Source organism: Monodon monoceros, unplaced genomic scaffold, assembly GCF_005190385.1.
Source record: "Monodon monoceros isolate NGI ecotype Baffin Bay Population unplaced genomic scaffold, NGI_Narwhal_1 Super_Scaffold_16, whole genome shotgun sequence".
Classification (NCBI taxonomy): domain Eukaryota; kingdom Metazoa; phylum Chordata; class Mammalia; order Artiodactyla; family Monodontidae; genus Monodon; species Monodon monoceros.
In genome coordinates this window covers 77774939-77786794 of record NW_021703772.1, presented here as the reverse complement: position 1 = coordinate 77786794, position 11856 = coordinate 77774939, and the positions used below count along the sequence as shown (strand labels likewise).

The window sequence follows — 11856 nt, the reverse complement described above, 5'->3', positions numbered from 1 at the left end:
TGTGTGTGTGTGAATAAACCACCTATATATGTGTCCCTAACAGTTAATATTTAATTTTGCCTCTTTTGTGAAAGAAATCATTTGTTCTTTTTTGTCTCAACAATCCATCCACATAGAACCATGCAATACAGTGTGTTCTTTTTTATCAGAATGTCATATATCATTATATGACTATAATATAGTACTTACCATTCTATAGTGTGGGCCTTTGGATTTTGCCCAGCTTACTAATGCTTATTCTGCGTTGGACATTATGGTCTGTAAAACCTGATACACGTGGGCATGAGTTTCTCAAAGTGTGGTCCCTCCATCCACATTGTCAGCATGAAACTTGTTAGAAATGCAGATTCATGGGCCCCACCCCAGATCCACAGTCAAATATCACCTTGGCATATATGTGTTATATATATATATATATATATATATATATATATATATATGCTTATTTCAATGATTGTGCCTTTGTTCACAATACTTTGAAGTCTTCTGATTTGGAAACTGCCTTAGGAACACTTTAATGGTCACACACATGCACACAAATACACACTCACCGCAGTCTCTGAGCAGTAGACTCATTTTTGAAACAAATTAGTTTTATCTAGTTTGAGACAAATTTTTGGTGTTTTCAAAGATAAAATAAATATTCAAAAGAAAAAGATTTGCCAACACTGAAGATATTCAAAGAATATGCAGTAGATGGAAGACCTGCTAAAAGAGGTCCCTGAACACAGGTTGGGCAGAACATTATTCTGAGAAAGAGAGCTGCAGAGCCCCACCGAGAAAGCAGGTCAGACTCTAGAGTTGGGCAAACATGGGTTTGAATCTACTTGTACCCCTGACTTGCTGCATCATCTTAGGGAAGAACTGATCTGCTCTGAGTTTCAGTTTCCTTGTAGGCAAAGAGGGAGGGGATAAGAACATCTACTGTAAAGATTCAAAACCAGTGACTCTTTGCAGGGCCATGGTCATGCGGCAGATGCGTTTTGGCTTTGGGTCAGCAGTATAAATCTGTGTGAATATGGCTGACCGTCATGCCTTCAGAGCTTTCATGCTTTTACTTTACTTTCATGCTTCCTGCAGGAACGATTCCAGGTGAAGAACCCTCCCCATACTTATATTCAAAAGCTCAAAGGCTATCTGGATCCAGCTGTAACCCGGAAGGTAAGATGGATTTGTTTCCACTTTGTGTTGTTGCTTCCTCATTAGCAGGCAGAATCCTCCTGCCCTGGAGGAGACCTTCCTTCCTCTCCATTATTGTCTCTGCCAGACAGAGCCTCTGGGAAAACAACCTTGGAGTTGTTGGAGCTGGACAACATGAAAAGACAAAGAAAAAAGCCATCCTGGCTTGAGAATGTGTTTAAAAGTACTTTCCTGAGTTGGGAGTCATGTACCTCTGATGGTTATTGAGTTGCTGCCATTTGCAGTTACACAGGGCAGTAGGTTCAGTCCAGAGGTGTTCAGGCCCCCAGAAAAACAGGCCTAGCAAAGGGAATACTTGTCTTTCATGCCTTGGTGCATTTCCAGAGACCTTGAAAAATCACTGGGGCTTTGTCATCCCAGCTGTGCACTCACATCCTGTGTTGATGCTTTTAGCGGCTTCCCCCGCCCCAGCCGTGCCCCTGGCCCCAAGAAGGTAAGGAGAGAATAGCTGATTCCATTCTCAGCGGACTCTCTCCTTTTACAAACAAGCCCTGCTTTGTGCAGCCACACAATTGGTTTAAACTGATGCCTTGTGGTAAAGCATGTAGCCTGGCACAGCCCTGGGGCCTGGATCAGTCCTGGGATGTCTCAGGGCAGAGCCACCCTTGCTCAAGATGGATAAAGGGCTAGTCACCAGACAGCACTTGTTTTTCGGTTGACCTTCCACAGCTCCTGCTTTCAAGGCTGCCCTGAAAATATCTTGAGCTGAATTCCCTCTGTTGTTTCAGCGTGTGACTCATGAGAGCAGAAAGGCACAGTTTTCCTAGTTAGCTCCTATTTCCAGGGCTCTTGGCTCTGAGATATATTTTTTAAGCTCCTTTTTCTGCATCTTCTGCTTACATTCTAAACACTGTGCCCACCCCCCGCCGAAAGAAATCAAGTAAAGGAGTACAACTATTATTTCCTTTTGGACGTTTCCTGGCCCTTTGTCCTGTAGTTACTATGCAGACAGGCGGAAATAAAGTCTAGGAGTGATGATGCAAATGGGTTGTGGACCTTTGCTGTCGCCTAGGCGCCATATGTGACATAGCCTCCTCTTCTAAGAATGTACCTATCAAAGTATCCTAATACCCTCCTCATAATTACGGCACACACATTTCTTTTTTTAAAAGAGCTTCTGTCAGGCCTGCTAAGTGAGACAGCTGCTTAATTCTTAGTTTCTTTCTTGTCCCCCTCCCCAAGGATACAGCACCTTTCAATTTCATCACATTAGAGAGGGTTAAAGGAAGGCATACCCATATACATAAAACACAACCCAGAAAAAAAAACAAAACAGACTGTTTCTTTTGCACAGGGGCAGCAAGATTCTGTATGAGAAATATTTTCAGAAATCCCCCAACTCATAAACCTTCTGGCTGGACAGCCCAGACCCAGGATTAGGCACACTCACCCCGAGCTGAGTCTGGCAGAAATGCCGTATTCGTACACAAGACTGAGAGTATACTCAATGTCCCAGCCCCTGACAGTTATCTCAACATTTGTCAAATTCTTTAAAAAAGGAAAATACGTAAACTCCTAGAGAGTGCTTCTTAGACTCCAGCCTCAAGCCCCATGGGGACGAAGATGGTTGGAGAGAAGAGGTGGATTCTTCCTGGCCCAGTCCCAGTTCTTCCTCGGAACAATTATTCCTGGGAATGTAAGATGAAAAACAACAACAAATCAGCTGCTCAGAAAGTGTTTTGCTTCCTCGCAAATAACTTCATAAAGAGGCCCAAGACAAAGGATGTCTGTCTGGGCTGACCTTCATTCCTGAAATCCCCGCCCTAGCCGAGTGTATTCACCTGAATGGCCGTGTTTGGCCTGAGCCTCATATTTCAAGATCAGTCATTCAGCTTTCAGAAAAAAATAAAATGGATGTTGGATCAACCATCCCTGCTTTAGTAAGAGTTCTGTCAGGAACTGGCAGTAGGAAATGATCTGTTCCACTCACCATAACTGTCATGCTTAAAGCCTGGAAAAAAGGAGATTTTGCTTGGAGTAAGGCATGGCTTGCAGTTAAAATGAGTTTATGATTCTCAGCTGAATTAGAGTCAGGGAGAAAGAGCTTTCCAATCAGGCTTTCCATTTTAGCCAGACAGTCTAAGCTGAGCAGTTTACCCTTAACTGCGTCTGGAGTCCTCAAGCACTTCATTCATTAATCTTTTGTTCACATTGAATTGAAGATACTTAATTTGCTGTCTTCTAAAAAATTTCTTAAGCATCTTCTATTTCGATTTTCTTCTAAGTAGTTTTATGTGAAACCCTGTAGGACAGGGAAGGAAGAGCCTAAATTAGATATCTCTCCAAACCAGTCTCCTTATTTAATACCAGGAGGCTCTCAGTCTGTGCTTTGGGGGGATGTGCTCATGTCTGGCATAGGGAGAGGTGACAGGCCATGAAGAAAGGAGTCTGGTCCTCTGTGGGCCCTGCAGTTGTGAAAGAAACCCTATTATACAAGTCTCCAGGGCTCAGCTGTCTCCGTGGGCTCCTCCCTGGGCCTGCCGTGTACAGAGAGGGCTGGGGGAAGGGTGAACGCTGCTAATAAGTGGTACCCAGCTCTTGTTCGCTGGTTCCCACAGTCGCACGATTTCCCTTTGAAGTGTTTTAAAGCATTCTGGGTGCGTTGTACAAGTGCAGAGTGTTGGCAGCCGTTGTTTATGTGTTAGGGAAGTGGATGCCAAGATTTCTCTGCGGTCCAAAGTCCACCAGCTGAAATTCAAACGGTTGCCAAGAGAATAGAATACAGGGCGAAGTCAGTTTAGTTCTACCTCAGTTTTCCTGCAGTTGCAAAAGTGTAGTGCCTCGTAGTAAATGCCTAATAACTGTTATCTGCTATTGTTGTCGCCTCTCTTATCTCAGTGTTTTGAGTTATTTTGTTTTGATACATGCCTCTTAGTCCTTCAGCAGATCCTCTTTCACACTGTTAGGTCCTCCGTGCTAGGTGCCCTTGTAGCTCACAGTGTATGTGAGGGATGACCTTGCCCTGAGGAAGCATAAGGCTCAGTTAGGGAACCAGCACAGGCGGCAGGGAACGAATCAGAATTATGCATAATGCATAGCTAGGAATGCTGAGTCGTTTCCTAAAGGCCACATGTGCAGACAGCCCAAGACTTGTGGCTCTGACATGGGACTGGCCCCTCTGGAGCATCCAGCACACCTGGAAATGGTTTCCTCAGCTGTGTGGCCATAGACCCTACCTCACTGGCAGTCCTCATTGCCGGAAGGCTCTCTAGGAAGCACTGGGCTTGGATGTCCCTCCAACCTATGGATGACTCTTTGTTGTTTCTTAAGCCTTTCTTGACAAAAGAGGGGGTGGCTCTCTTTTTTCATGGCATCAGGGATGCTTTTATTTCACATATCGTGGATGCTACACACCTGAGAAGGTGTTTGGGTGCTTCAGGAGTGGCAGTCGGGGAAACTGAGACTTTTTGCTCTGGTGAGAAGCAGCTGGTGGAGAAGTAAAGGGTCTTCAGAAGGGAAGAGGGTAGCAGGAACCTGTCAGTGTTGAGCAGGGGTCCAGTCTTCCCTGGGGCACCCGGGCCTGCCTGTGACAGGGCTCTCCTTTCCCCACATCCCGGAATCCTCCTTTCTAACCTTCCTCCTGTCCTTCCTGTCCTTGGATGCCTTTGTCTTTGGAGCTGGATGACCCTGTTCCTTCTGCAGTCATGGGAGCAGAGGAGAAGGATCCCTAATATCCTGAGCCAGGATTCTCAAAGTCTTTTCCTGAAAACAGTGTAACCTGAAGGTGGTTTGGGTCTCTAGCACAGAGAGCATAGAACGCCTCTCAGAAGGCATTGCACATCAAATGGCCTTCTTCCAGACTGGCCTAAGACTTTAGTGACTGTAAAGAAATATTTTTGTAGGAAATTGTGTTCCAAAGAACTCATGTGCAGTGCAACCCAGTGATCCCTTGGAGATTATTTGGAGTCGAGAGGATAGAGAAATGAGTACATTTACTATCAGAGGAGGATTCATTGTGGCAAGGGAGACCTGAGGGAGTTCTGGAAGGACACGTGGCATTTTGATAGGCAGGGGAATGAGGAAGGACATTCCTCAAGTAGAAGGGAGGTGTCTAGAGGAGGGACCTTCCACGTGAGGTCATGCAGAAAAGAACAAGCATAGTAGGCATGAGACTTCCACCTTAGAGAGGCCTGCTTGCAAGTTTGGCTCTTGGTTGGCGACTGGGGACCTGGATTTCGGGAGAGTTCCCAGAATTCCCTGTTAATAATGACTCACCGTGCCCAAACTGTTGATGCCAACTACATGGTTTATGCGGAATGCCGGTTTTCCTTTTGGGAGGCTGCACTTTTGGTATGTGCTAGGCAGAGAGTGCTCAAGTGATGAGCCAGTAAAAACCCCAGCCACTAAGTGTCTAATGAGCTTCCCTGGTTGACAGCATTTCACGAATATTGTCATTTATGACTCCTATGGGCGAATCCTCTTGGAAGCTTGTATCTGGTTTCCTCTGGACTTCACCCCACGCACCTTTTCCCTTTAGCTGATTATATCTTGCATCTTTTTGATGTAATAAATCCTAGCAGCAAGAACGACTGTATGCTGAGTCCTGTGAGCCCCTAGCGCATCATTGAAACGGGTGATTTTTGGGACCCCAGCATAGGTATGTCAGTGAGTATTGTTGTATTGTGGGGTAGGGAAAAAAATAAGCTACTTACTCAGAGACACTTAGTATATGAAGTAAGTCATTTTCCCCAGTCCTTTCACATAAGCTGACTGTTACGATGAGAAAAATTTGTGTGCTTTGCAAAAAGAAATGTGTGAGAAGCCCACTTTAGAAGCAGAGATATTTTCATATTCTGTTAAACTTATTACAAGTAAGCTGCAGTTATAGCCCTTGCTAAAATATGTTTTGTGAGAGTATGTGTTCTTGAATTACAGAAATTCAGACGGCGTGTTCAAGAGTCCACACAAGTGCTAAGAGAACTGGAAATTTCTTTAAGAACCAACCACATTGGGTAAGTGTGCCCACTGAACATTTTAGCTCTAAACCTTTTGGACACTTTACAAAGTGACTGAATCATATCCAAAGAATTAAGCTTCCTTACTGTTCGTTATAAGTTGAGACTGAGGTTTAGATGGGTGGAAGCTTTGTTTTAGTTCTTGAATTGCTCACTGTGCAAGAATCAGAAGCAGGACAGACAGTCCTTGATTTGGGATGTTCATACTAATTGTAAAGTTCTCTGCTTGCATGCAGTGATGGTGTGTGTATAGTGATTCCCTGGGAAGTCAGGAACCCCCAAGTCATGTAGACTGAGATCCTGGAAGATCTTGAAGCCTTCCCTGGAGGTCTTTGACCTGGTTACTTGAAGCTGCTTCATTCTTTTCTCAGTTCCCTGGCCAGAAGGGGACAGAAGCTGGAGTGGTGTCACTTGACATACCCCCTTGCATTTAGATACTTCATTCTGAGTCTCTTCTTCCTACATCCCCAAATTTTAGGACCATGAAATCTAAATCCACACTGGAAAGTAAAGTTTGGGGAATCTCTGCACTAAGCATTTCGAAGAGTTTTTCATACAACAGCATGGTTGCTTTGCCTCAAGCCAAGTACAACTTCATTACATACTCCCTCCCTCCTGAGATAATCAGAATTGTACAGTACCTTCAAATAAGATGGTTTCTCTCTAAGGCAGAATGATGTCAGTATTTTATTTTATAGCTTCAATTCTTCCTAAAGTGCCTGTTTAACATCTGGCAATCATTTAACCCCTCTGGATTTTGATTCTTTGAGATTTGCAAGGGAAAGACTGTAGACTTTAGATCTTTTAGAATTTTCCCCTGTGATAGGTCTATTGGAAATGAAGTTTTACATATATATTACATTTTTGTTTTTCAGCGTCTTTGTAAAATAATTACCTAAGTAGCAGTTTACTTCTACTTCTGAGTATGTTTGGCATAAGCCATTCAAATGGTTATTTTCTGCAGTTATTTCAGAATAAGCTTTTTTAAGTCATAGAAATGCAAGGTTAATTTATAGCTCCATAGCCTGGGTGAGAATATTCGTTTCCTTAAGGATAATTTCACATGTTTGGCACCTTGAGAATGAAATATTTGGAAGATGAACTGATTCTAACCTAAGGTTGATAATCACCCTTGTCCCAGAAAATGGGCTATAGAACAGTGGATCAGAGTGTCATGAAAATAGAAGTGGAAGAGAAATTTAGGATTGCCTAGACCCTCATTTTACAAATTAAAAGAATTAAGGACCAGAGAAGGTGAGAGACTTCCACAAAGTCTACAGCTGTAGAGCCAGCCAGACGTTTTGTTCAAAATGCGATGTTCTTTTTCTTATCTAGCCTAATCTGGCAGCTCTTTCCTTGAAAGGAAATAAGATAATCGGGACTCTGGGATCAAAACAATGAGGCTTGCCTATTGGGGGTGAAAGTGTTGGTGATTTAATATAGCTGGGCATCCAAAGCTTAGGAAATTCAAATACTTTCCAATATTTGTGGATCAGGAGCTAGATTCCATTTGGTAGGGTCCAACCCCATACTGTTGGCACTTCTTCTTGACTGAAAATGGTGGCATGAGCTGCAGCCAGGATTTCTACAAACTGTCAGAAAGCATTTCTTTAAGCATTGCTGAAATAATGTGAAATTGACCATCAAATACCAAGGCAAGGCGATCATTTCCAATATAAAGTTGGCTGAGTAGAAGAGGTCTGGTTGGGTGGAAGCCAGTGCAAATCTGCAAGCAGTTGGAGTGGTTTGTTGTTTAGGATACTCTAGGCATGTTGAAAGATTCTTGCATTTCTTTCATCTTCACCAGCTGAAGTTTCCCCTTGTCTACTATCTACGTGAGACACTTGGAAAGCGTTGGCTTTAGCAGCACAAAAGTTCATGGAAGTGCATTGTCTGATTGTCTGAAACCCATTATTGGAATAACCTTATACGGAGTGAAACCACACACCAGGATTTTGACCTGATTTGCTTGTCCTGAAAACCCAAACCTGAACTGGACTTTTCTTGATGGAAACTAACTGGCTTGACCGTATTTGATTGGGAAAACTTCTGAAGAATTACTAAATAATGTGAAAGTAATCAATTAGTACAGTGAGGATTTCTGGGAATGCAAGGTGCTGCATAGGGAATCCTTAGATTTTTATTGCACTCTTTGGGGTACCATATTAGAAAGGTAATTGGGTGCCCATTTTCCTTAGGGAAAGAGAGATCTTGGCTCATATTTTTGCCATGCCCCCTTATCAGTTATTTGACTTACGTAAGTTACATAAACTCTCTGTATTTATCATGTGACCTAAGTTGACTTCTCATCTATAAAATGAGGATAATAATACTTATCTAATAGGAATGTTGTAAGGATTAAATGAGATAACTTATGAAAGACCTAATATAGGGTTTAATACCTAGTAATTACTCTCAATATATGATAGCTGTTATTTGTTGTTATGCTTGTTGAAAATAATATTAAATGTAATAATTATCGGACAGTGTTGTGTAATATATCCCTAAGGAAACCCATGCAGAGAATGTTACCTTCTCTGTCTAAAAGGACCCTGTTACCTAGGAGTTTATGATTTGCCGAAATTAAAAGGAAGAATTACATTTAAAATCTACTTCTCTTAAAAAAAAATTATTTTTGGCATATGCCTGCATTCCAAGGTTAAAATCTGGGGCTTTGCTGAAGTAACATTCCAAGCTACAGCTTTGTCAAGCAAAAGGGTCAGCCTAAAACTATAAATGGAACAGTCTCGTGAGAAAGATAATTAATTTTGGGGGGGAGCCAAATTGAAATAAGGATTGGACTAGAAATAATCTCATTCACTTACTCTTAGGAACTATAACAGTCGAGGAGAATTGGATTATGACTAATCGAAGCCCTTGCAATGACTTGAAATACCCTTGAAGGGAGCTGAGCACTGTTAGAGCACATTGACTTGGCTGTGCTCTACTGGGAGACGGGCGTTGGGATGTCTTGGATATGGGGTGGTAAGATTCCAGAGGTGCTGGCGGTTGGGATAGATTGGCGGATGTTAGTCCATGAAACTGAGGTGTAGGCTCGCTCTCCTTGCAGGTAGGTCATTTGAGTAAAACTGCCTATTATGATGGAAAATTACTTTTCATCCTGAGTGCAAGGTCATAGACGTCCTGAAAGGTGCTTGCTTCACTGTATCTCGGTGGGGGAGATGAGAAGAATGGGCGTGAGGTGACAGGCAGGAGGTGCTTTTCATCCTGAGTGCAAGGTCATAGACGTCCTGAAAGGTGCTTGCTTCACTGTATCTCGGTGGGGGAGATGAGAAGAATGGGCGTGAGGTGACAGGCAGGAGGTGCAAGTTGGCAAGGAGAGGAGGAGATCTGTAGAAGGAGGAAGATGCTGGGGAATGTGCAGTGAGTGTCTTCTCTGGGGTTTAACACGTATATGTGTGCCTCAAGCTACCCTATGATTAATTCATCCTTAGATGATGCTTTTTGGAAGTCCTCAAGATCATAATCATTTAGTCATTTCTTAAGCACTGTATTTGTTACTAAGCACTGTATTTGGTAAGTTAAACGTATTATTTCTTACAGAAATCTTTTTATTATTGCCCTTTTCCTCTGAACCTCCGTTTTACAGATGAGGAAACAGAGTCCGCAATTAAATATCTTGCTCAAGTCCACACAATTGAGAAGCACTGAGGTTTGGACCTGGAGATGTCCAAATCTAAAGCCTGTTATCTAAACCAGCAGTTCTTAAATTTTTTGATTTCAGGACTCCTTTAGTGTCTTAAATTATTTTGAGCCCCAGTAAGTTTTTATGTGGGTTTTAGCTATTAATGTTACCATATTGGAAATTTAAACTAATAAATTTTAGATATGCTTATTTAATAAAATTTAATATTTATTTAACAATAAATATTCAATGTAAATATATAAATATAAAATAATAAACATAATATAGCACAAATAACATATTTCATGAAAAATAACTATTTTCCAAAGCAAAAAAAATTTAGTGACAAGGGTGGCATTGATTTACACGTTTACAAATCTTTTTACTGTCTCACTAATAGAAGGCAGCTGGATTCTCATATCTTTGTCTGCATTCAATTTGTTAATGATGTGTTTTGGTTGATGTATAGGAAGGAAACCTGGCCTTACACAGATACACACTTGGAAAAATGAAGAGTTTTTAAGTAACCGTTTCAGATAATTGTGGCTATTTTTTGGTATCACACCAAAATTTAAAGGTGTAATTTCTTAACGTTAGTTGCAATGTATTGATAGAATCTGAAACCGAATCAGTTAGCTTTTGTGTTCTGTTATGTCGATACTAAAATCCATTGTGCTGTCTTTCACTTTGATTGGGTATTTCTACCCCTGAATACTTTTTAACATCATGAAAAAATCATTTGAAATATATTGTTTCACTGAGTTATCCTGATCTTTCAAACATCAACACATTTTATTCTACAATATAAAATCATATTTGTTAATAATCACCAGTGTCATCAGAATTTACTTTAGGTATTGGGAAGCTGTCAGACTCATGGTGGTAAATATAAGTGTTCCAGAATTCTAATTTTTTTGTTTGTAAGCTCAGATTTTATCATTGACAAAAAATATTGTCAGTTCTTTTCCTGACAATGACAGGCTCACTTCATTCACTTTTGAGAATATCTGCCAAATACCCAAGAGAGAATAACCACAATGTGTCTGTCATTGGACATTCCATGTAGAAAATGGCTGGGTCAGTTTGCAGCTCCAGCAATTGCACCAGTGTTTTTCCTCAAGACGGCCGTGGTGCTTGGGCAGGCAGCAGAAGTGCTATATGTGGGCATTCCATTTTGTCACACAGAGAATTAAAAAGACGTATATTCAAGGAGCAAGCTTTAATAAAGTCAGTAATTTTTAGCACTTCACTGAGGACAGGTTTAAGTGAAGCTGACTTTTTTCCCCTTTCTGAGTGCTTGGGGTGAAGAATACAGTAAAAAGGTGTATTGTTTGGTGGTAGCAGTTTCATTCCCATTTCTTTTGTACCATCAGTGCAAGTGTCAGCACAGTGACCAAAGCGACGACTTAATATTTGTATGAAAATAGGTTTAACTTCATAGACCCCTGAGAGGGTTTCAGGGACCCCTGGTGGTCCATGGGCTGTACTTTGAGAACCAGTTTGAGATGCTGTCTCACAGCACAGATTTGGTAGCTGATGATGGATCTGAGTGACGTTTACCTTCTATCTCTCGCTTCTTGTGATTTTTTTTTCATGATTTGTCAGCAACTGCAGTTCCTACCGGATGCCTGTAGTATCCCTCTAAAGGAAACTGGCAGAGGGAATTCACCATCTGTCCATTCATCTTGTGTGTCTCGGGTCTGTTTTGTTGTTTGATCTTAGAAATTTAAAGCCAGTAATGTCCTTTGAGACTTTATTTTCTAGATGAGAACAACGAGGTTCTGAGATTTGGGAGGCAGAGAGAAGACAATAGCAATTTGGAAACAAAGCTTTGACCTGTCTACAGTAAAACAGTAACTCTTGGCACTTGCATTTAGAGCCCTTCCTTGAATAAGTTTTTTTTTCCAGAGCTATTTCTCATTATCACTGTGCCTTCCAGCTCCTAAGCAGTTGATTTGGAATTTGCGTAAATTCAAATTTACAACATATGGTAATTACATCGAATCTGTGAGGTACTCAGTAAGTGATGCATGCTGTCAGAGTCAGAAATAATTC

At 41.6% G+C, this 11856-nt stretch overlaps 1 protein-coding gene across 3 annotated transcripts in view; it reads left to right on the top strand.

Moving 5' to 3' along the window:
- FMNL2 (formin like 2) overlaps window positions 1–11856 on the top strand; it is a 304567-nt gene that overhangs the window by 199777 nt on the left and 92934 nt on the right. For all 3 annotated transcript variants that reach the window (XM_029225790.1, XM_029225791.1, XM_029225792.1), the window contains exons 3-4: window positions 1081–1161; window positions 6076–6152. In XM_029225790.1, coding sequence (XP_029081623.1) covers window positions 1081–1161; window positions 6076–6152 — 158 coding nt within the window. The remainder of the gene's footprint in view (window positions 1–1080; window positions 1162–6075; window positions 6153–11856) is intronic.